This window comes from Balaenoptera acutorostrata, chromosome X (genome assembly GCF_949987535.1).
Source record: "Balaenoptera acutorostrata chromosome X, mBalAcu1.1, whole genome shotgun sequence".
In the NCBI taxonomy this organism is placed as follows: domain Eukaryota; kingdom Metazoa; phylum Chordata; class Mammalia; order Artiodactyla; family Balaenopteridae; genus Balaenoptera; species Balaenoptera acutorostrata.
The window spans coordinates 18,343,522-18,370,119 of record NC_080085.1 but is presented as its reverse complement, the minus strand read 5'-3'; the positions used below and the strand labels follow the sequence as shown (position 1 = coordinate 18,370,119).

The window sequence follows — 26,598 nt, the reverse complement described above, 5'->3', positions numbered from 1 at the left end:
ACGATCCAGAAAATTATAAACTGTAAGTCAAGAAGTTAACTTCATGACAAATAACCTTTTAAAAATGACTCTAATCATTAGTAAAAGGTCAAAATTAAAATCTAGTCTATAGGTCATTTGTAGTAAGAAAGGGGTTGAATTTGTACTACAAGGTGAATCTTAGCACTCTTAGGAAAGACTGGCTTGGTGCTTTTTGGGTGGAAATGATGTTGATACCACTAGAGGAACACTCGTTATTGAATTTTAATTCAGTACTTCATATTTACTACTTTTTAATATATCACTGAAATTTCATTTGATCAGAAGTCTTAAGAGCAGTGAGGTCTTCATGAGATGAATAAGGAAACTAAAAAGAGGCTTCTTAATTTTTCAGCTCAACAACATTTATTAAATGCCTGTTATGCTGAACAATGAGCTACGTTTTGGGGGTCCAAAAATGAATAAGACATAATTTCTGCCTTGGATGAGCTCCAGGATTCCTAAATTCCACAAGACAATTAAAAATTAAACTACTTTTAGGAAGAAAAATTCTGTCCACAATAAAAACTCTTTACAAAGTGTATGCATAAACTTGTATGTATAGACACAAAAGGCTGAATGCTACACAACTGTTGTTGCTGTCTTGGATAAAGTTGTCCTTAGGCCTCAGTTAGAAGATGCTTATCCAAACACTTGCTGCAGTTATGGTTTGGTGTTTATATGCTATTATGAACAGCAGATATATATGCATCAATTGAGTTAAGAAATATTAATGTGTGCCAGGTACTGTTCTAGGCACTGAGGATAGAGAGAGAGAGATAAATGAAACAAAGTATCTGTTTTCATGATGCCTGTATCTTCAGTGAGGGAGACAGACAATATTTAAGGATAAGAGGATTGGGCCTATGGTGAATGTTCCAATGAAGCTGTCAACAGCTGACACAGAATAACGTACTGAGAGGGAAACAAGAGTAAGAACTAGGGAAGAAATGTAAAATAATCACACTAAACAGAAACTGGTGAGTCCTGACAATTATAAGGACATATGTGCTGACATGAAAAGGAATACATAGGCCAAGTGAATTCAGTAAATAAGTCTCAGAATACTTGAGAAACATGATGTTTTGTTTTCTTCCCACAGATTTCACACAGGCTGGCAAAAAAGTTTTTTTTAATGTTTCAATGCTCATTTCTGAGGATGGAACAGATGGATTGGTGGTAGGGTGCTCAAAAGTATTTTTGCAGATTACCTCACAATCAAACTTAAAGCTACTCAAAAAATAGATGGTGAGATTTTAATATTCTAAGTTATATATATTTGGGTATATGTATATGTATGCGTGTGCATATGTATGTGTATACACACATGCGGATTTTACAGAAGAAAATTAAATCTAAGGATTGCTTTTTCATTCCAGTTACTAGGTCCTGTCAAAACTAGCACTACATTTTAAAAATACATATGATAATACTTTAGAAATTATGAAATAACCAGGTAAGGCATTTATTTATAATTATTATAATATAATTATAATTATTTATAACTATATCATCTTTTGAAGGCTTAGGTACATGCCTTCAAAGGACTACATATAGAATGAACCAACACCCAGATCATCTTGCTGTTATGTAACAATCAGCTTATTAAATAAAGTTGTTGGAGGCTGTCTCTCCCCATCACTAATCCTCTGTGAATATTGCCAGCACTGACTCTCTTCCGTCCTACTGACAAGTAATTTTTAATAAACTTGCCTATTGAAAGTAGACATTAGGAATATGCTTATTCAAAAAATAAAAAGCAAGGCAAAACAATAAAAGTCCACTATACTTAAATTTTAAAAAAAGATTCAGTATTTCAGGACAATTTAATTCTGAAGGTTGTAGTACACCATGGCAAGGCTTACATAAAACAGCACTCTTAAATGTACCATGTGGAGATGACATACTTGATCAGATTTATTTATTTTTTTCTTTGACCCATTGCTTAGAAAAGGCAACAAAATGAAACATATGGGTTTGGTTTAGCTTCTTCTCTGATATCCTGAACCAGATACATCCACAGGAGTATTAGGGAAGAGTTAGTGACATCATACACTTCTGAGTTATTGCTAACACAGGGTAGAGAATGGAGATCAAGAATGGTTTTATAGTTCATAAAAATGCATTTTTGAACAGGCTATTTTCTAAACCTAAAAAGACCCTGATTAGCAAGTATCACAAATGATTAAATTATGTTAATTCCTGGATGGAAGTAACTGTGTTCTAGTGGATCTATCTTGTAGGAGAGGACATGATTATATATACCACTTATTTTCTGTTTGGTTATGATGTAAATCCTTCATATTTATCCTAAGGGCATTGAGCGCAATTGTGGTAAAATGGATAGTGAGTAACTACAACAGTAGAATTATAAAATAGTTAAAACACAAAATAGAGTACCACCCCTCCCCAACAAGTACATAAACATTTTCATTTTGAGAATAAGCTCTCCAAATTCTGATTGGCTAGTGTGAAATTTCAAGATTGGTAACATGCAAATCAAGAGAAGATTATGGAAACCAAATACAAGGCTCAGTTCACAGAACTAGAACAAATAATCCTAAAATTTATATGGAACCATAAAAGACCCAGAATTGCCAAAGCATTCCTGAGGAAAAAGAACAAAGCTGGAGGCATAACACTCCCAGACTTCAGACAATACTACAAAGCGACAGTAATCAAAACAGCATGGTATAGGCACAAAAACAGACATATGGATCAATGGAACAGAATAGAGAGTCCAGAAATAAACCCACACACCTATGCTCAATTAATCTTTGACAAAGGAGGCAAGAATACATAATGGAGAAAAGACAGTCTCTTCTCCAAGTGGTGTTGGGAAAGCTGGACAGCTGCATGTAAATCAATGAAGTTAGAACACTCCCTCACACCTTACACAAAAATAAACTCAAAATGTCTTAAAGACTTAAATATAATATGACAGCATAAAACTCCTAGAAGAGAGCATAGGCAAAACATTATCTGACATAAATCCCAGCAATGTTTTCTTAGGTCAGTCTCCTAAGGCAATAGAAATAAAAGCAAAAATAAACAAATGGGACCTAATCAAACTTATAAGCTTTTGCACAGCAAAGGAAACCATAAACAAAACAAAATGACAACCTAAGGAATGGGAGAAAATATTTGCAAATGATGTGACTGACAAAGGGCTTAATTTCCAAAATATACAAACAGCTCATACAACTCAGTAACAACAACAAAAAACCCACAACCTAGTCAAAAAATAGGCAGAAGACCTAAGTAGACATTTCTCCATAGAAGACATACAGATGGCCAATAGGTACATGAAAAGATGCTCAACATCGCTAATTATTAGAGAAATGCAAATCAAAACTACAATGAGGTATCACCTCACAGCAGTAGGAATGGCCAGCATCAAAACATCTACAAGCAATAAATGCTGGAGAGGGTGTGGAGAAAAGGGAACCCTCCTACACTTTTGGTGGAAATGCAGATTGGTGCAGCCACAATAGAAAACATTATGGAAGTTCCTTAAAAAACTAAAAATAGAGCTACCATATGATCCAGAAATCCCACTCCTGGGAATATATCTAGAGAAAACCACAATTTGAAAAGATACATGCACCCCAATGTTCACAGCAGCACTATTTACAATAGCCAAGACATGGAAGCAACCTAAGTGTCCATCAACAGATGAATGGATAAAAAAGATGTCGTATATATATACAATGGAATATTACTCAGTAATAAAAAAGAATGAAATAATGCCATTTGCAACAACTTGGATGGACCTAGAGATTACCATACTAAGTGAAGTAAGTCAGACAGAGAAAGACAAATACCATATGATATCACTTATATGTGGAATCCAAAATATGATACAAATGTGCTTATTTATAAAACAGAAACAGACTCACAGACGTAGAAAACAAACTTATGGTTACCAAAGGGGAAGGGGGGGACAGATAAACCAGGAGTTTGGGATTAGCAGATACACACTACTATATATAAAATAGATAAACAACAAGGACCTACTCTATAGCACAGGGAACTATATTCAATATCTTGTAATAAACCATAATGGAAAAGAAAAGAAAAGAAAATATATAAAACAATCACTTTGCTGTACACCAGAAACTAACACAACATTGTTAATCAATTATATTTCAATAAAAGAAAGGCTCAGTTCTCCTATTAATTATAAAAGATTTTATTAAGTTTTCTCAACACCGTTCTTTGCCCTCTCCTTGTATTCATATCCTTGGTTTGGAAAAATCACGCCTATACTCTGAAGTGTCAAAGAACAAGATTATTTATAAAAGCATATTAAGTGTCCATTTAGCAAGTTCAAGCACATTTATGAAGCTGTAAAATTTTGTGCTTACAAATATCTGAACACTAACTCCTTAGAGATATACAAAGAAAGTTATATGGCGTGAGAACCCAAAGTATATAAAAGGAATATATATTGAAAGCAAACACTTATATAGCACTTACAATTTAGCAGGTACTGTTCTAAGCCCTTTATGTGTTCTTATTTGCTCCTCATAAAAGTTCTATGGATGGAGATGGTTATTATCTCCATTTTTTAAAAAGAGTTAATACCTGACATAGAGAGGTTAAGTTCTATATCCAAGGTCACACAGCTACTAAGTGGGACATCTGGAATTTGGACAGCCTGGTTCCAAAGTTCATACTCTTAACCACTATGCTATTCTGCGTCTTCCTAACTGTTGGCACATCATATATGTAACATGCACTGCCTACTAAAGACCTGTGAAGGGGAAAATTTTGAATCTTAAATCCAATTTCTACAAATCTAGAAAACGGAAAGGAGAAAGGAAAGAAAAAGGAAGAAAGGATCAAACTCATAAGAGCCAAAATGGAAACAAGAAGCAGTATGTTGTAGATAATGAAAAAATATATATCCAGATTTTCCCAGAGCCACCAAATAACCACGTGCCATCTAATCACTTGGCTGCACAATCCTGTCCAGTGATAGAAGAAAGGTGACAGAGAGATATACCAACTACGCCTATGCCTGAATTATTGAGATGGATATTCTGTCATAAATACTCAGCACTTGGAAAAGTCAGCTTTTTTTGTGGGTATCCTTTTTTCCTCACTTGGGAATAAATTTGAAGACCATTCCATTCTTGAAATGGACTTAAAAATTTTTTTTTCTACAGTGGATTTTTGTTTTTGGCTTATGTATGGATTCTGGCACATTTTTGGTAAACTTGATGAAACGTCAATGAGTTTATTTTGACTTTTTAAAATGCCATTCTTTAAAATTAGATATGGCTACATGGAGTTATGGCTGGGTCCATTTTATTTTAAACTGATCTAGAAACTTCAGTGACATTATTCTCTAGGCATTGATGTGGAAAACAGAATTCTAAGCCTAACTGACTTTCTAAGTATTTTGAAATTTAAGTAACTTTACCTGTTCATATCATCAAGATGCTCAGCAGCAAAATAAAAGCTTTTGATTTTAGGATGACAGGCTTTGAATGCACTGCAAAAGGAAACAGAGTACATTTATTTATTTCAAATTGGGAAATAAGTTAGAACCAAACAATTTTTATGGATAAAAATTACCTCAGATCTAATCTGAGTTCACATATATAATGCTTCTGCTGTGATGACAGAAATGAGTGAAAAATTCAATTTTCTGCCCACAAAACTACTTTCTTATTACCTCAATTTGAAAGCATTAGACAAGCAACCTATAATTTAAAAGCTAGAAATTAAAAAAAACAAACAAACTATCCTTCCTTTCTTTCCCTCGCCCCAAATAAAATCAACTTACTATTTCTTGCGGCACTCACTGGCTCTATCAATTTTAAATTCAGGCAGACTGATGAATCCTTCTGCTTTTTCATCCTAAAGAGGCAACACTCTTGTTTAGGGTATTATATACAAAGGTTTGAAGCTGGTGCTACTATATAACTATGCCTTAAATATCTATACTAATAAATCAGTTCATTTAATCCTTTAAATTAGACATTTTAGAGATCAGAATTTCAGTCTTACCTGTTATAGTCCATTAAATTGAAGGTATATTTTGAACATTTAGAATAGTACAAATTAAAATACATAGAAATGTTTAAAAATCCTTTTTATATTAAAATAAAGATAGAAAAATTTTTAATTCTCAAAGTGAAACCTGTTTTATAAGTAATTTTTCCCTCAAAATGTATATACACATTTATAACATATAAAATAACTGTAGTCCACATTTACAATTCAATTTTCTACCATTTTAAATGTTCAGATATAAAATGTAGGGACATTTACTAATTTAATTCCTTTTCTGTCTCCAAAAAAAATCTCTTAAACCTGAATTAAATAATTATTTTGTGTGCTCAAGATTTTACAAATGAAGAGATTAATTTGATTTTCAAATATCTGAATTGGTTTACATGCTATATATACATAAAAGTCATGTTTCACTTGGAAAACTGAATGAAATCCATAAAATGCCCCTCCCCCTAATGTGGGATGGGAATACAAGATAGGAGAATTATCTAAAATCTTACGTCAGATGCAAGTTATTACAACTAGGCTAAGATTATTTTTGGCTAAACCCTTTAAATGTTGTTGTCCCTTTCATGTTCATGAGCCAACTCCTCAGACTTTTACTCCCAAACTTTGATCTGTGCTGTACCAGTTCATGGCTCCTTATATATCAAGTTCAAGAGACATTATACTCCCATCTGCCATCTCAAAGAAAAAGAATAGGGGTTCTCAATTCTTTTAGTGTGTGTGTGTATGTTTATATGTAAAACTTAATAAAATTTGATGCTAATGATAGCGACTAAAATGTGTGTGTTATATGCAAGAGCAGTATAACTTCCAATATTTTTCAATATTTGAGCATTTTTTTCTTCCAATCTTAGGGTAAATACAGTAGTCTCAAATTTCTTAACTTTGATTTGTGTTTTGTTACCCTTGATGTCTTTAATGTTAAAATTAAAAATTTTGAACAATTTAAAATACTTTTGGGGTAGTTATGATCTCTCCATTAAACTTTGAAAGACAGAATAGCATTCAGCAGACAATCTACAAGTGATCTAAAATAAAGAGAAACATAAAGACGTTATGTTTTTATACTATTTGATTGGCATACAAAAAGTTTTTAGCCAGCACACTACATTAAACCACATACATTTTTATGAAAAAACAAGCTAACAATAGAAATTTTTGTTTAAAAAACTTAAGGTGAACTGATAGATGGCTATGGCAAAGGAAGCAAATGTAGAGTTAAGGGAATATCAAAAAATAAGGTATACTGTATATCTGTTGTGATATGTGACAGGTTATATAATTACTCTGGATATAAATCTGTTTACTGGAAATGAAACAGGAAATCATAAGAACAATTTGCATGTATTATATACCCTCCCCCTGCTGTCCCTATTGGGCCAAATGAAATGAATACTTGAAGGTTTTTGAAACTAGTCTACTAGTTCATTTATTCCTTAAGAAAAACTGAAACAAATGCAGGTGGTATTAATTTAATTTACTTAACTTACTAAAGGACTTCCTCCCAAAAAAGCAAACAGAAAAAAATTTAAAACTTTGAAAAAAAGCAAGACATTTAAAAATCTTTATCAAATTTCCATGTATAATCCTTTTGAGTAAGCTTTTGCTTGAATTAGTTTGGTATTTTTAATTAGATATACAGAATTTTACTGTACATTATCTATATTTCAGATATGTTGCTACATTAGAATAATTGAGACAACTGCCTTTCCAGAACCCCACAATGCAACCATTTTAAGAAGGCAGACTGAAAAATAACCAGCAGAAGTCTCCTGAATTAGCCTTAAGGTGATTATATGATTTTAAAATGTAAGTCTCAAAACGATGATTCTTTTGGTTAAAGATAAAATGCATGAGAAAACAAAATGTGCTTTGTCTTACCTCCTCATTAATATACCAATATAGGGATGCATCCTTTAGGACAAACCAGTATTTCTTCCATTTCTGTGAAAAATAACTCTTCGCATCTTTCTTTTTCCAAAGCCAGCCCTCACAGTCACCACGGCCAAGATCTTTGCAAGAAATCCGTCTTTTGCTCTTGCCGGCTATAGGACCTAAAGATAATAGTGGGTAAAAATGCTCTTTAAATTTTGTATAGGTGTGAAGGTAGAAGATTAATCTATAGATTATAAAAATAAGTCTGGATACTTAACAACCTTAAAAATTCTTATTTTCTCATTGTATCAGAATAAAAAACTATGGAAAATTTTAATACCTTTTCACCCACATGAGTGACATACAATTTAATCCGAAGTGCGTGATCCCAGCCTGAAAACCTGTTGAGACCATGTGTTGCAAAAGGTACCTTGTATCATAATTGACCTGAAGGAGAAGCCGGTCTTGGTGGCTCTTGTGCTAGGGGTTGTTCTCTTCCAAACCACACTGGGCTCAGGCAAGAGAGGATGGGTGAACTGTGCTGGTGATTATCCCAGTGCAAACTAAGCAGCTAAATGTTTCATTTCCTTTTCTTACCTTTGTTTTTCTTCTTTGATTTGTGCTGCAGAGAAGACTGCTGAAATGTCTGAAATCAAAGATAGGGAAGAATGTTATTTGATACGCAGGGTGCCATCGGAGTGCCAACAAGCTGCAGAAAACACTCAAAAGCTGAACGGTGACTCTGAACCCCGGTCAGCGAAAGTACGTTCTTTTTCCAAAGACTCAAAACAAATTCATATATATCATGCCGCTAAACTTTCTAATTTCTCATGAAGCAGGAGAGAATAATATTATCTTTGTCTTTATTTTGTAGGCAGAGAAATAGGGACACAAAGCAGGCCTGAAACTGAGGGCTCATATATGCAGAGCACTACCTTTCTTAGGGGTTTATAGTGCTTTCTCAGGCAACATCTCATTTGATTCTCACAAAATCTTATGAAGTTGTCAAGCAAGTATGACTATCACTTGTTCCTCTGAATTTCATTATATTCCATAAGCCACCATCAGCTACTGATCTCCTATGCCATCTCCTTCAGTTGCTAAATATTTCAGTACTTGAATCAATATTTTCTTCTCACACCTACTTCTGTCTCTATTATGGGGAACTAATCTTCATGTAGGTGATGTCAGTATGTTGGTTCCTCAGTCCCTCATCTCCAATGTTCTTTACTTCTCCACTCTTCTCCACTCTTCCATGGGTCACCCCCATGACCCTATGTTTGTTACTCTTAAGCATACTCCAACAACTGCCTCCATTATCTCCGTTTTACATAGTATAATACCTCCAACCCAGCAATTTTTAGGAAATCTTCATTGAGGCATCCAATTTATTGACTTTACCACCTCTTGTGCCTTTATTTCTCTTCTTCCACTTGCTTTCCATGGGACATCGTTATAACCATTTCCTTGAGCTATATACTTCCTGCATCATACTTGCCTAGCTAACACAATCAATTTTGGAGACAGAGCATAAAAGATAAAAGCCATCATGCTATGTTAATTTTCTTGAGTGCACTTTGCTTCAAAATAATAACTCAAACAATAACTCAGGCTAGTGTGCTTAAGTATAGTTAATTTACATATAGTTATTTTTCCCTAAATTGTTTGGCTGTAAAATTACTGATTGGGTTTTTTTCCCTTTGTGTTCCCACAAGTAATCATTATAATTTTACAGCTCATTATTTTTAAAAATGACAAAGATGGGGGTGGTTTGTTTTTAGGAAGCTACATGGATAACAGACAGCTCAAAAGAATTGAGTTATATAATGTACTTCCTATGCTTTTTGCACATTATTTCTTAGAACCTGAAGGTCTACTTTAAAATCTACACAAAAACATATTTTATGCTCTCCAGGTTTTCTTTTTTAACAAGATTATCTTTTCTTTCCCTATAAAAATATATTCTCATACTGATCATGATTGCAGAGCATAATCAGTATACATATTGTTGGAACCTAAGAACTCCTAGGCACACAATACAGATTTATCCATCATTCAAAGAAGCAAAGCTTTAGCTGTCTTTTTAAAATATTGTAAACATTACAATGAAATTCTCTTAAGAGAGACGTCATTATTTTTCCAAGTGATGTGACATTTTCTAAAATGAAAGAGTTAATTGAATTATATGCTTTCGAAAGTAATGGAAAAAACAATGAAAACTACCGTTAAGGAAATAGGTCTTTGTGTAGAAAAGAGTAATATAGCAGGTTGGCCCTCGGCTGACATTTGGGAACTTGGCTGGTAAACAGTTCCCTGTACTGACATGAAGCTTCCCTAAGCGATAAGATGATTTTGCCCACCTGGGGACTAAACACTTGCTTTCATTTCAGGAAAGGAAAAGTAGTTGCTAGGCAGAGGATGCCTATGTAACCAACCCATTAAAATCCTTGGGTACTGAGTCTTCAATGAGCTCCCCATTGAAGCAGAGACACTACACACATGTGACTGTATTTTTGCTGCTGGGGAAGTGTGCCCTCTGCATGATCTGTCATGAGAAGGAGAGAGCACAGGAAACCTGCACATGGATTTCTCCAGATTTCATGGGTATCTTTTTTTCCTTACTGATCTGGCTGTATACCCTTGCCACATCACTGTAATAAAATCTTAGCTGTGGGTACAACTATATGTTGAGGCTTCTGAGTCCTAGTGAATCACTGGACATGTGGGTGATTTGGGGACCCCTGAAACAGATTCATTTTCAAAGATTCCTTAAAAACTTGTATCAGAAATTGTTCATTATTCATACACATAAATAAATCCTGACAGTGAAGGTTTCCTCATGTTATCAGCAAGTATGATTAAATACCTTGAGGTGCAGATTTACAATCTTGTGTAGTCTTTTCTAGTAGAACTGATGGAATTATTCATTCTGAGTGACAGATATTTAATTGGTATCATTTTTCCCAGTTTCTAGTGATATTATGAAATATTTAACAAGAGCAAGACATTAAGAACAGATACATGACTATAATGGATAACATAGCAGATCATATAAGGTATTATGACCAACTTAAAAAAGAAAGAGGCCTGGAATCTTTGCTTTAATGATGATGAATGTTTTTCTCATGAGACAGAAAATTTGTAATATATTTTATTTCTGTATTTTTCTTCTTAGTTTCAGATCACCCTTCTTCCTGGTTCATGCTCAAGTAAGTATGTCCTTTAGAAGTTCTTTCATAGCAGTCTGTGAGTAGCAAACACTTCTAGATTTTTATGTTTGAAAATATAAAAACCCTTTACTCTTAAATAAAATAATACCTTAGCTGGGTATAGAATTCTGAGTTGAAAATAATTTTCCCTCTGCATTCTGAATATATCACTTTATTTTCTTTTAGCATCTATCATTGCCCTTAAAACATCTGGAGCTAGGGACTTCCCTGGTGGCACAGTGGTTAAGAATCTGCCTGCCAATGCGGGGGACACGGGTTCACGCCCTGGTCTGGGAAGATCCCACATGCCGTGGAGCAATTAAGCCCGTGCGCCACAGCTACTGAGCCTGCACTCCAGAGCCCGCGAGCCACAGCTACTGAGCCTGCATGCCACAACTACTGAAGCCCGCAGGCCTAGGCCCCATGCTCTGCAACAAGAGAAGTCACTGCAATGAGAAGCCCATGCACCGCGACGAAGAGTAGCCCCCACTCGCCGCAACTAGAGAAAGCCCATGCGCAGCAACAAAGACCTAACACAGCCAAAAAAAAAAGATAAATAAATAAATTAAAAAAAAATCTGTAGCTACTCTGTCATTAGTTATAATTTGTCTTTAGTCCCTCTGTAGCTTTTAAAATATTTTCCTCTTTATCCCTGATATTCTGCAATTGCTCTATGATGTGTCTAGGTTATAACTGATTTTAATTAATCCCATTTCACATTCATTGTGTTGTACTTGAAGGTATTATTTCTTCAATTCTGAAAATTCTCAGGCATTATCTCTTCAAAGGGCCTTCTTTACTAGTCTCTCTCTTTTTGTCTCTAGACTTATGTTGGTACCTCTCAATTTATCATCTATGGATCTTTCATATTTCTGCAATGCTTTTTAGGTGAATTCATTCTCTGCTTTCCAATTTCCTAATTCTCTCTCTGATTTTATACAGTCTGAAGTATATCTTACCTACAGAGTGTTTATTTCACTGACTATATTTTACACATCCAGGATGTCTAGTTGGTATTAGTGCTTCTGAATATTCAGTGTTCTTAATCATCTTGTTATTATTTCAAATTTTATTTTAAGGGGTTTTCTGGATTTCCCATAATTTCCATTTACTAAGGAAAGAATCACCTTTATACGAGTCAGCACTCTGGTCAATTGCTGTATCTTTTTTCAACCTCCTTATACTCGTGGGTGAGGAAGCTCTTCTTGCCTTCCCAGTTGGTTTCACCCAGTGAGTCAATCTTCAGTCTCCTGACATAGCTGTGGTCCATTTGTTCTCTGATCCCCATTAGAGTAGACTCCCAGTCATTTCTAGCTCTTTCTGGACTCAGAGCCTACCACGTATATGGCTTTACTTCCCATTTATTGTTGTGTGCAATTTTGTTCTTTCTTCTAGTCCTTGGAGACTAGATCTTGTTTTTGACCATAACTGTATCTTTTTGTGTTTGGGGTAGGGTGTGTGTGTCTGTGTGTGTGACAGAGAGAGAGAGAGAGAGAGAGAGAGAGAGAGACAGAGACAGAGAGAGAGAATTCAAAGTATAAGCTCATAAGGCTTACTGACCACCAAAAATAGACTCCTTTTGTAAACATTTGTGAAGGTCCATTCTCTTAAAAAACATATTTTTATCTTTTTTCCTGAATCATCATTCAATAAAATCTTTCTAACACCATCACTAGCACTTTCTGTTTATTGTAGTGAGCATCTGGGTGAAAATTCTTTGAACTTTCTCCCTAAGAATGTTTACAAACTCTGAGCTTTAGCTACTTATGAATTTATATAGTCAATTGGGATTTCTTGACTGAGCTGCAGGCTGCCTAACTCAACAGATTTAATGTGTACAAAACTGAGCTCATGATATCTACCACCCATCAACCGAATCTGCTCCTCTCCTAGTCTTCTATACCTTAGTAAATGGCAATTCCATTTCTCCCCACAGTGGCTCACACCCAGAATACTAGAGTCAATCTTGACTCTTTCCTTTCTCTTATAGCCCATAGTCAATCCACCAGCAAGCTGTATCAGCTCTGTATTCACAGTATGTTTACAATATGACTTTTTCTTACCATCTCTACTACTACTATCACCTTGGTCTAAGCCACCATCATCCCTCACCTGCATCACTAAAATATCTCCTCACTGTTCTCCCTTCCTCTGCTCTCACATCTTCTATTTTTAACATAAGAGCCAGAGTGATCCTGTTAAAATATGATTTGATCATGAAAACTCTCCAATGGCTTCTCATCTCACTCTGAATAAATGCCCAAATCCTTCCACTGACCCTGAAGGCCCTGTATGACCTGGCCCCTGTTACTAACTTTGCTCCGGCCACACCTGCTGTTCCTAGATTCTGCTGAGTGCAGTCCCATCTTAGGGCCTATACCTTTGCTGTTCCCTCTGTCTGAAATGTTTGCTCAGATACTGAAAGCAGCTCTTTTGCCCCTTTCCTGTTGGCCCATTTCTGTTCCCCTCTAACCTTAAAATAACCTAATTATAAGAATGAGATGACTAAGCAATTGAAACTAACTCCTGACCTATGTTCTCCTGAATGCACACCATGCCTTGTCTAACTTGTTGATTCTTTTCCTAGATAAAAAGAAGAAAGAATGAAGAATTAAGCAGTTAAAAAATGACTCGCTCTCTACCCCCAAAAGCTCCCTTAGCAATCCTGCAGGCAGATCATGCAGGCAAGATAACATGTGAAGAAAGAGGCAGCCAGTCTGCACCCAATGGAGAATGATGCAGAACCCAACCTCCTGCCTTGATGATTCACTGAGATTCTTCAGCCCCATTTTTCCCTTTAAAAACTGTCAGGGCTGACCAGAATCTTCAGAGTTGGTTTCTGGACACGTGTCCACCTTCTCCCCAGATTGCCAGCTTTTCTGATTAAAGCACCTTTCCTTTCTACTGACACTTGCCTCTCGAATTATTGGCTTATGAGCAGCAAGCAGCCGAACCTGGGTTTGGTAGCAATACTCTTGTGGCTTACTCCCTTACCTCCTTCAGATCATTAGTCAAATGCTTCCTTTTTAGTAAATTCTTCCCAGGCTTCCCTATCTAAAATTGTTATCCTTATCATCCTCAACACTTCCTGTTTTCCTTCCCTGCTTTATTTCTTTCCTTAGAACTTAACATTACCAAAAGTACGTATATTTCTTGTTTATTACTCAGCCTTCCCTCCAAATATAAACTATATGAAAGAAGAGGAATTCTGACTGTTTTATGCACTGTTTTATCCTTTGACTAGAACAGGGATTTTAGCACTTCCTCTGTGTAAGACAGAGGAAGTACTAAATAAATACTGGTTGAGTGCATAAAAGTTGAACAAACCACCCTCAAAGAACACAGGATGTAGTCTTAATTAACTGATTGTTTTAACCTGAAGCCCTTCAGTGGGAAATAAACAAGCCAGGTGTCTTTTCTCCAGTAATCCAGGTACAGCATATTACTGATGTTCTGTTCTTTAGTAGACTGTTCCTTTTGGTAGATAAGAAAAAATTCCTTTTTATCCAATCTCCTTTAACATTACTTGTAATGAGATTGTCTTAGTGCACTTAACAGTTTAAATTTGAATTCAAGATGTGGCGGGCAAAGCGCATTAAATGTGTCAAAAGATATTTATGCATATAATTATATGATGAATTATGAATGGATGTGTTGAAATCACAATTCAATCCATAAAAATAGAATGTGCTAAAATAAAAGGCCATTATGAAAGCATTGTTGATCCTCTTCTTAACCATGGCGATGCATGCAACAGTATTCTGTTTGGCTATAAAAGATTCCTTTTTCAGACAGTTGCCTGAAAAGAGCATTTGTCTTTCATTTTGTCCACAGATGTTCTGTTCAAACTCTATTCCCCCCTCTTCTGGATGAGGAAGTGAGGGGGAGGGTAATTTGGGTCATTCTTATCCTGAAACTTTCAGAAGCACTTATTTTAATTGTGGAAGAAAATGACAGTTTCTGTGTTACATTTTGAAAGCTCAGCTACTATTAAATTCTTCTCAAGTTGCAAATTGCCACACTTACAGACAAATTTGCAATCAAAATACTCTCTTGTTGCAATATAGCAACTTCCTCTTACTGTAATTTTCTGCAAAGTTCCAAGATTTCTTCAGTGACTAGTCAAACCAATAGCTTATTTCTTATACATAAGAAAAGGTGCTTAGCAATTTGAAACTCTTGGGACAAATGACAACTATTTCCACATATTTAATCTTTTTAATAAACAAATAAACAAGAGCTTTTGAGATTTAAATATTTCACAAAGAAACGTATTTTCCCTTACTTTCTCATTGTGTGTCAGCAGAAAAAGTCTAAATATGAGCAAGCGGGGTAAGATGGTAATGGGAGTAAATAGTATATCAAGAAATCTTCCATTTACATGAAATAACAGCATAGAACTGAACAAGTTTACTGTTGATGGTGGTCTTGCCATTCTAGTGCATGAGAGAGAAACTCTGCGCTGAACGGGGTGGGGATGAGGCACTGCATGCACGCTGGGTCTTTGAGGACAGTGGGTGAGCTTGCTCTGGATTCTGTCAATAAAGTTAACCTGACTTTATATTGACTGAAAATGGCTCTACACACACTCAAAAATAAGCATGCTTTTAAAAATAACAAGCATTCTAATAAATTATGAGTCAAACAAGAACAAAAAGGCAGTAATTGGGGGGAATTTAGAGAAGGTCAAACTCAGGTTGGGCAGGGTCAATGTTTCTTCAAAAGAATATCATGCATATCAGATTCTGAAGGAGGGAGGTAAGTGAATCTTATACAAGATTCCATAAGGCGATTCCCCTTTCCTATTGGACAGTAAGTGGTAAGGTGGGAAGAAGAGCGATTATAGTGGTGAATGGTTAGGAAGGGTTACAAAAGTCACCACCCTTGGGAAACAGGAACTGTCATTCTTGGATCGTAATAATTATCATTTACTGAGGGCTTATGTGTGAGGCACAGTATTAGGGACTTTATATCAGTTATCAATCTTAATCCTTACAATAAATTTGTTCCGTGGTGATCATTAACACCATTTCAAAGAGGTGAAAACAGAGTAAACAACTTGCTCAGGAGCTCACAGGTAGTGGCAGAGTCAAAGTTCAAACCCAGGTCTATCAATCCCAAAACCCGTTCTAACCACTCTGTGCAATACTGCCTCTCAAGCAAATATTCTGTAGTCATGGTAACCATGTGAGAGAAAAGAAAAACTGCTTCTGACATGAAGACACCCATTTATGAAAACCTCCCATGTGATATAAGTACATTGCTATGTGGAAAGATTCTATAAAATAAAAAGATATTAGGAAGACAGTTTTATATTAATGGAGATAATTCAAACCAGTAACATCTTATCAATCTCTAATTTTCATGCTTTTGTCGATTTTAATTAGCAAGTTATACTGCTCTGTGGGTTTAAAAAAAAGATTTACAGTTTTTTTTTTTGGCAACCATTAATCATATCTTCATGAGAGGAAGGCTCATGTTAACATTTTAATTTTGCAAATGAGATAGAAACTAAGGTACAGAAAGGTAATAAGGCTCAGCCAAGTTAGACAAGAATGGGACTGCAATCATATTTTATTCCAAACCTATTAACAGTGTTAATCGAACTCAGCACAACCATAAAGCCCTATGTCAATACTGATGAGGAAATCAGTGATCCAAATAAGGCAAGCCTGCCTCTCCACTAATTCTTTACACAGTAGAAATCTCTTGGAGCTGATTCATTGTGTTATGCAATTTTTCACTTGATACACTGCTGATTATTATGCAATGCCTTAAAATTACTTGGTTCACTTTCTCAACATGTGGTTTTTAACTACTGCATTAGCTTCTACAAAGGCAGAAACCATCTGCTTAGCTCACCACTCTCTGCTCAACTCCTAACACTGGACCTGACATATAATTTTCTATTGAAAGCATGAATCAAACAGTTAACTGACCACCTATGTGTGCGGACAGTGAGGCTATGAGTTATGGTATCTCATATGCAATCTGTCAGCACATCCTGTCCACTCTCCCTTCAAAACATATCCAGAGTCCATGCCCTTCTCACCTCTTCCACTTTAGCACCCAGGGCTAAGCCCCTATCATTTCTCACCTGAATTGGCCAGATCCTATCTTGTCTTCCTGCTTCCACACTACCCCCAGCCACCTCCAGCCTATTCTCAACTCACTAGCTGGAGTGATACACTTTGAATGTTTATGTTTCAGCAAGAATGGAATGCGCAGTACCAGGAGAACAATACTGTGGTAGTGATCTGGAGACCTGACTTCTAGTTCTCCATATTCCAGCGATATGACTATGGACAAGTCACTGAAACTAATCTTGACCTCAATTTCCTCATCTGCAAGACCAGAGACTTGGACCAGATGCTCTTAGAATATCTCACAGAGCACTAACTGTACATGATCCTGACTTAAAGGGAAAAATGGCTAGTTACCAATGTACACCCAATTACTGATGTTTTAGGAATTATGTACACCTGCAATCAGTGTCAATCTTAACACAATGCTAGATTATTCACTGAAAGGCACTTAGTTTATGCTTAAGCTCCACCATGTATGGAAAGTACTTATCACCAGCCATATTAGATACAGCTATTTTGGGGTGCTTGATTAATGTGTACAACATGAGACAGAGGCAGAAAGTTCAAATAGGTGAAAAGCAGAACTAGGACAGTGCCTGCTCCTGACACTTCTGTTTGACAAAATGTCGACATCTAGGTGTCAGAGAAATCAGGGTAGGCTTGCCCATCTTTTACGACAAAGAAACGTTTATGACCAGAAAAAATTGAGAGAACCAGATTTGCCTCCTGAAGGCTACTAAATGACAAGGAAATAAATTATATGTAAAAGAAAATAGAGAAAAAATAATACAAAAGAATCACCTCTAATGAAGAATGTACAAAACCTAAGAATCTCAAATAAAGTCAATGTATATGGCATGATAATTTTGTCAGCAGTTTTATGACAATCAAAATTACTGGAAAATTTTCTGGCTACTGACTTTATGGCTTCATTTTAAAGAATCTGAAACTAAAGAGTTTTGGGTCACCTTCATTTCTAGGTTTGTTGCTCTGATAGACTGTACATATTTTCTCATCATGGAATTCTTGCCATGTCATTGTAATTCGTTCCAAGAATGACAGTTTTTCTCTAAATACCTTTATGGCTAAGAGTATGTTTATCAGGCTCTTATTCTGAGATTTTTGCTCTTATAGAATAGATAAGCTCTCCCAGACAACCACTTCAAATGTTTCTACATCTGCTAGTTTTAGCTGCAGTTTTCTTGATCCAGAGATTGTTTTTCCGTAACAGAAAATCTCTCAAAGATAATATTGGATAAAAATCAAAGTTAAGTTTAGAAAGTTTCAAAAGTCACTATATGCAATTCATTTTATAGTAAAATAACAGAGAGATAAATCATACTCTTCCTTCTCTTCCATACTGAACCATCTAGTATGACATGATTTTAAGACTAAAAAAGCAAAATTGGTTTTATCTAACAGAAGGGAGAAAAGAACTTGATGGGGAGATTTTTTAAAAAAATTTGTGTTTGCAACAGGAATCAAATCATCATGATGCTGTCAATTTAGATGGCATTTTCCATAGTCCTCTTTGCAGTGCCATGCTCATTTTGTAAATGAGAAAACTGAGTAAGAGAAAGCAAGCAATTTATGCAAGCTCAGATATGAAAAATTAGATTTCTGCAGGGCCTGATGTTTGCTGCCACTTCTGCAGAACTCGTTGCCTCAAATGCACCTAGATTAGGGTTTGGCTTGTTCTCAGCCCACTGGTGAGGACATTTTGGTAGTATGGTTGGAGGAAGGATGCTAAGAATATTTGTGCACTACCATAGTGCCAGACACTGTATCAGATACTTTATATACATCATAATCACAGGGAGCCAAAGCTCTTACCCAATTATAAAAATATATATGGGGGGCACAAGGGAAAAATACAACCTCCTCAAAAATATTTTACTAGCAAACAAAGAAGTGAATTTCATATGGCTGTTTCTTGTACCAGCCATCTGATAAAAATTGAGGACACGATGCTAGAACGCAACTAAGTGAAGGAGATTCAACAACTGGCGAAGATAAGATGGTGTAGGTACATACTTTTCTGGTACTCTTCCTTAAACAGAGTGTGCAAAGAAATTCTTTAAAGAATTGCCTTACGTGTTTTAGCAAGTAGAAACCTCTTTAGGTAAATTAGACATTTTATCCTAATTATTACTTATACTAGTCAATCTTTTGATTTAAGATAGATAAAAGACAATTTGAAGTTATATTTTCCTATATGCTCTGGGGAATTAAGTAAGTAGGCTGTGGGGATGATACCTCCATAGAGGTAGGCTGCACCTTGAGTCCACTCCAAATTTATGATCATTTAGACTTTTTCACTTTACAACTGATCCTCATACAGATTGTCACTAGAATTTTCAAAGCAGGTTTTACCTGGCAGGTACCTGTGGTGCCAACAGAAAAGGAAAACTCAGTGTGGTGGTTATCTACTATGTCAACTTAGCAAAGCTGTAACTATTTATTTCAGAATTCCTCTCCCTGTCTGGTGCTAGTTAGGGCTGGCCAATGTAAATTTGTGTGAATTTTGGAGAATACAAGCGAAGCAGCAGCCTCTCTGCCCTGAAGGTCAGCGTAGGGTGCCAGTCACTGCAGCAGCGCACACATACTGCCACTTTTCTGCTGGCTCACCTTGCTGGGATGGGTCAGTAGCCAGGTGTGCAACTCCTTCAGCTCCTCTAAGTCCTGGACCAGGAGCCTGTAAATCTCCATGGCAAAGGGCACCAGCTTCGTTTTGAAGTTGGAGGCAGGCTTCCAGTCTGTGCTCATGGATTCCAGTTTGTCTTGCTCTCCCTGGCTTCACATCTAGATTTTCTTCATGACCACTGGCTCTGCTGAGGTTCTTCACCAGCTCCTCAACGGAGTAAGATCTAGTCCTTTATTCCATGCCACTTAGCGCTTCTGCTTCCCTGACTGAACCCTAGCCGATACATTCATTAACGCCCAAAGAGGACAGATGTTCTAGTCCTAGAAGCCTTTCTGATTTGCTCATCAGGAAGCAAATCCCCATCCATGTAAATGAATCCATTTCCTTTCTGTATGGCATTAAGAATAGTTACTATGTGCCCAGCACAGTGGAACAAACTTTATATACAGTGTATGATTTACTTCTGAAATAGCTGAGTGAATTAAGTATTATTATCCTCTTTATATTGATGAGAAAATGAGGTTCAGAAATATGTCTAAGTTCAAACAGCTCATGTTCTATTAACTACAGCATTATTCTTGGCCATCTGAATCTTAGAAAAGACAATTCTTTTCTTTAATGTTGGGCCCTTCTACCTGGAGGTGGTTAGATACAACAGTCATTGTCTCTTGAGGCCACTGTGAATTTATGATAATAAAAGAAAACACAAGAAGGTAAATTATTCTATTTTGAGTTTCAGGAAAGTTTGCATCTAGTTAATCTAAAATTATTTGCATATAAAGAACAGGGATTGAAACACATCTATTTCTCAACATTGCAGATTGTTTTGGGTTCAAGTCTATTAGGATACTGTTCTGGCTTAACCTGATACTTGTAGAGATGCTAAGAAACAGATTTAGCAGTATTATTTAGAACTGAGACTCTAGGTTGAGCTCATGCACTTGGCTTGCTGCCAGTTGCTGTCTGAGCCAAAAGCCAAAGAAGAATCCCTGAAGGCTGCAAACAATTTAACATTGTTCTTGGAAGTTATCTTCAAGAAACCAGAATGTAACAGTAGTCAATAATTGTGCCTTAAACTTCATTCTCACATGAGATCTGGGCCAAGAGTCTCAGGCATGTAGTGTATTAAGAGGAATCTTTGGATGAGATTTGGGTATATACAGCAAATCATTAGGCCTATAGTTTTGTAGAACTGGATGGTGCTGAAACCATCTAGGAAGTAACGTATTTTAGGAGTTGAGTGAAGAAGATAATTTGATATAGGTTATGGCCCTTCAATCAGAAGAGGTTTTAAACAGTTCTAGGGATAAAATAATTTTACCTGGAGTTTCATTAACCCTGAGATGCTTGATGAAATGAGTTATGGTGGTGAGGTAATATGGGTAGAAGTGATTATGGGAGCAAAAAGGTCTACTCCCAACAAAACTTGAGGACATTTTCTGAGGTTATAAAACTGGGAGAGACAGGCCTACAACATGAAAGAGAATGGGGTTTCTTTAACCTCTCTGATCAAGGGCCTCTCATCAGAATTTAGGTTTTATTTTATTTTTTAGAAGGCAACAAGGAATTTGTAATAAGATTTGAATTTAATAAATTTCAACTTAATAAATTCCAAATTCAATTCTTCTGTGTCCTGTTTTGCATGATGCCTCACTAATTAAGCCAGATTTTGTGTTTTCCTTCCTGGCAGCTATTATCTAACCAGGAACTAGAAGAATGAGGCCCCCATTGGTTCAAGCATAAAACTGAAAAGGACTGGCTTTAAATAATCTGTTTTATACAGTGTAAGCAGAAACCTCTCTCAAGAGTGAGGGCGTATTAGTGAATCTTTTTGTTTGTTTGTATAATGCTTAATTTATTAAACTTAAAAAAATTTATGAAACAAATTTTTCAAACATTTAAACAATATTTTCACAATTAATAAAAGTTATGAATTTTAATCAGTCTCCTAGGAATTCCATTAAGTCACAAGCCCTATACATCAAATATTTTACATGCTGCCAACACTTTAAAGGCACCACAGAACATAATAATAAAAGTCAAATGGATTACTCTTGCACTTAAACAATATAAAAGTGCAATATGCTTGGTCTTTTTTTCAGTATTTCTGTACTTATTTTTTGGAAGTCTTTTAATGATTAATTAATTTCCTTTAATAGTTATAGGACTATTCAGATCATCTACTTCATCTTGGGAGAGTTATGTAGCTAGTGGGTTTTGAGGAATTGGTCCATTTCATCTGAACTGTTAAAAGTTAAGTGCAGAGAGTTGTTCATAGTACTTCCTTATTATTCTTTAAATGTCTATGAGGTTTGTAGTGATAACCCCTCTATCATTCCTTATACTGGTAACTTTAGTCTTCTCTCCTTTTTCCCTTTGTCAGTCTTGCTAGACATTTATCAATTTCTTTTTTGATTTTTCAAAAAAATTTACAGCTTTTGAATTTCTCTACTATGTTTTCTGTTTTCAAATTTCATTTCTTCTCTCTATTGTCTTCCTTATGCTTGCTTATTTCTTGTTGTTCTTTTTCTAATTTCTTGAAGTGACAACTTTCTCATTTTCTTTTATTTATTTTTTTGGCCATGCCACATAGCTTGCGGGATCTTAGTTCCCTGACCACGGGTTGAACCCGGGCCCTGGCAGGGAAAGCGCCAAGTCCTAACCATTGGACCAACAGGGAAGTCACTCTCCTTTCCTGAGATAAGTATTTAGTGCTATAAATTTTCCCCTAAGCATATGTTGTGTTTTCATCTTCATTCAGGTCAATTTTCCTTGAGATTTTCTCTTTTATCTATGGATTATTTTAAAATGCGTTCTTTAATTTCCAAGAGGTTGGAGACTTACTTGTTAATTGTTATTGATCTCCAGTTTGATTCCATCCATTATGGTTAGATAACATACTTTGTATGATTTCAGTTCTTTTAAAATTAAGGTTTATCTTATGACCCAAGATATGGTCTATCCTGATGACTGTCCCATGCACACTTGAAAAGAATGTGTATTCTGATGTTTTGGGGAGTCAGATACCGTTGGTGGGTAGTTGTTCAGCACTCTATACCCTTGCTGGGTTTTTGTTTAGTGGCTCTATGAATTACTTAGAGGGGTGTTCAAGACTTCAACTATAATTATAGATTTGTCAATTTCTCTTTTCAGTTCTGTTGGACTTTGCTTCTAGTATTTTGAATCTCTTAATGCATATACATTTAAGATGCATATAAGATTTAAGATGCATAAAAAATTTAACATTTTTATGCCTTCTTAGTGAATAGATGCTTTTTACACCTGTTGTGGTGGAGGAGGAGCATGATTTTTTTTAATGGTTTTCACTAAAATAACTATTAGTATAAATGGGTCAGGAAACACAAGTGAATTTTCCTCCTAGACTTCTTCATGGACTTGCATTCTATAAAACTGTTTCATATTTATAGACAAGAAAAGCCAAGATTTCATTCCTTCTACTTTTTAAAACCACATAACTGTATTTAAGGCAGTGGGTCTCAACAATTTTTGATTGTGACCCTCTTAGGCCAGTAGGCCCTGTGGTCCATTTGTCCCTACTTTCCAATGGAAAATTAACTAGGTGATACCAATAGAATATGTCTGTAAGTACTGTAGGGTATGGATAATTCATAGTATCATTTTTTAGAAAACCTGGGTAATGTGAATTACAACATGCTAGAAGGTAAAGCAAGCAACCTAAAGCAAACTAAAGTCAATAGTCTAGTGATAATTTATAATAAAAAAAGCAACTGAAAACTATAGGTAACTTAAAAAAATCCCGATGATGTACCAATATAGCATTCCTCCCGAAAACTGTGGGAACCAGAACCATCTACACTTGGGCTTGTGCAATAAGAGCACAACTGTACTGTACTAGGCATCTTGGAAAAATAGTGAATTAGAATATTCACTAAACTCTACTAATGCATTATTTTATGATTATTCAATTTATAACCTTTTAAAATCATTTAGTAGGTTACTAATAAGCAATATCTAGTCACAAGTGAAAATTAAAGTCTGTGAAATTATGTGTTATTTGCCCATAAGAATCAAAGGAAGGACTGCCATTTCCGCATAAAGCCTCAGTCACCAGGAGCCATTTGCTAAGGACAGCCCAATAGTTTGAGAATCACTACTCTAGTGAAGTGCTCCAATGGGAAACACTTGTCACAGTCCCGGCTGTTCCCACGTAGGCTTTGCCAGTGCTACTACGAAGTTGGCATTAACACTCTAGAAATTGTGAAGTCATCCACAGGAACCAGAGAATACATATGATATGAATACAATAATATTTAGAATGGATATCTGCATGCACCCCGGTGAGGAGAAACATCATGTCACACTGTACCATGGCTGCCATCTAGGTGAGTAAAGTCAAAGCCTGGAGAAAGTGGTTATTATAAACAATTGTTAGCTCAGAGATGGTTATCTAGCCACTGAAACTAACTGCCCTCTTATTTTAGCTACATTGATCCTGAAACAATGCAGCTAAGACAGGCCTATATTAGACAAACCAGTCTTTATAACTGTAGATAAATTTAATTATAAATGTTTATAGGCTGACAATATAGCATATTTTTCATCTTTGTGATAATAATAGCTCTGGCTTCTCTAATAGATGGTAAAATCCTTATGAGTAGACATGGCTTTATTCATCTAAAAATGTGAGTTTTGGAGTCAGACTGCTTGTACTCATATTTCAAGTCTGCTACTTTCTGGCTGTGTGACCATGAGCAAGGTAAACTCTGTGCTTCAGTTCTTCAAAATAGATATAATAATAGTAGCAACCTCAGAAGGTCAATTTGAAGATTCAATGAGATAACGTATGTAAGTTCTTAGCATAGGAACTTAGTAAGCAATAGGTAAATGTTAGCTATTATTAGTAGTAGCAGTGGCAATATTATTATCATTTATATATATTCTACAGCACTTATTGGGCCTTAAAGATAGTTGGCACTACTAGAATTGCTGTTGAGTTTCTGCTAAATTATGTTATTTTTTGAGGGGCAATTTGAAACACTTGGGATAAATGATAAATACTTCTATATATTTAATTTTTTAAATAAACAAACAAAAAGACTTTGAGATTTAAATATTTCACAAAGAAAAGTATTTTCCCTTACTTTCTCATTATTGTGTGTAGGCAGAGAAAATATCTAAACATGAGTAAGTGGGGTAAGATGGTAATGGGAGTAAATATTAAATCAAGAAATCTTCCATTTACATGAAATAACAGCATAGAATTGAACAAGTTTACTGTTGATGGTAGTCTTGCCCATCTGGTGTATGAGAGAGAAACTCTGCCAATGTTCAAATCCCAGCTCCACCACTTAACTACTTATTGTTAGTGCCTTAGCTTCCTAATCTGTAAAATGGGGATAATACCAGCACCTTTCCTCATAGGTTTTTTACGAGGATTAAGTGAGTTAAAATTTGAAAATTACTTAGAATAGTGTCTGTTTCATAATGTTTATTTACTTGTTAAATTTTTAAAAATAAGATGTCTTTTAACAGCTCTCCACCTCCTTCCTCTAGAAGCTCCACCAAAAATCCTTTCACAATTTGATGGAAATGGCTAAAAGTACTTATCAGAAGTGAAATAGTAACTGAGTGTTTGCAGTTATATCCTAAATAACTAAGACAAGCCACGCAAATGCTGGAATGTTATGAAACAAATCATCCAGATTTTTTAACACCTACTCAAAATCTGTTTTAAATAAGCCACCTAAAATCACATTATTCAGTTTATGAAAGTGTACCTGCATGTTGCCTAGATCCATTATCAAATTTTACTTTTCTGGCTTCTCAGCATGTAGATTTAAAATAAATCATTATTTTGTTTTTGGATTTAGTTCAGCAGCTTTAATGTGAGAGCAAGGTGTCATATGTATATCATATTAAGCAAAAAAAAAGTCCTGAATCTAATCATCCCTTATCTAAAGGCTTTCCTCACTACATTTGGATTTCACACACACACACACACACCAGACACTGCTGTCTGCCTTTGCTTCATGTGCTCTCAGGTCAGACGAGGGTTTTGGCAGCTAACAACTCCCACATTTTCAGACAGAGAACCAGTGAGTAGGTAAAATAAAGTTATACTCTTTTGAAAAATACCATCACATGCTTGGCTGACAGGCATGTTGTGACCTCCATAATGAGAGGGCAGTGATAGGAAAAGGGCAAGAACTAGCTGGAGTGGAGGAGATGAGGCCAGGCTGAGGGGGAGCTAATCCTGTTGCCCTGGTGGCACCTGTGGAGCAGAGAAGTCTTGTAAATCACCCTGATTAAAGGTACAAACTGAGACCTGCTTTAATAGGGAGCCCAACATGGTGAGTGTAAATTACTAGGTGCTTCCAATACTCTTTTAAATGGGTGGGTGGTCAGAGTTAGGCTCCACATGGTCTGTCGTCTGTATCAGTAAAGCAGCCAAACCCTCGCTGGAGGAGGCGCCAATAAGGGCAGAGTTCCCATCTTTGGAGTGAAATGGAAACCTAATCGATAAAACAAAGCAGAATTTAGTCATGTGGACTAGACAAACATGATAGAAGACATTCAGAGCCCTATGCCTCTCCCCAGGCACATGGGACACTGGGCCTATGGTAATAGGTCCCTGGTGGTTCCCACTATGAACACACCCCAACTGAAGGTCAGCTTGTGCTGGGCAGGGCTGGTCATGGAGGTGGCTCTTGTTTTTGCAGGCTGAAGATATCAACTGAGAGATACTGAGAAAGGC

The 26,598-nt window shown here is 35.9% G+C and overlaps 1 protein-coding gene across 5 annotated transcripts in view; it reads right to left on the bottom strand.

Moving 5' to 3' along the window:
• The window catches only part of CNKSR2 (connector enhancer of kinase suppressor of Ras 2), a 263,361-nt gene that overhangs the window by 57,023 nt on the left and 179,740 nt on the right, over nucleotides 1-26,598 (bottom strand). For all 5 annotated transcript variants that reach the window (XM_057538225.1, XM_057538222.1, XM_057538223.1 and 2 more), the window contains 4 exons: nucleotides 8,521-8,569; nucleotides 7,930-8,102; nucleotides 5,813-5,886; nucleotides 5,447-5,518 (listed from right to left, as the gene is read on the bottom strand). In XM_057538225.1, coding sequence (XP_057394208.1) covers nucleotides 5,447-5,518; nucleotides 5,813-5,886; nucleotides 7,930-8,102; nucleotides 8,521-8,569 — 368 coding nt within the window. The remainder of the gene's footprint in view (nucleotides 1-5,446; nucleotides 5,519-5,812; nucleotides 5,887-7,929; nucleotides 8,103-8,520; nucleotides 8,570-26,598) is intronic.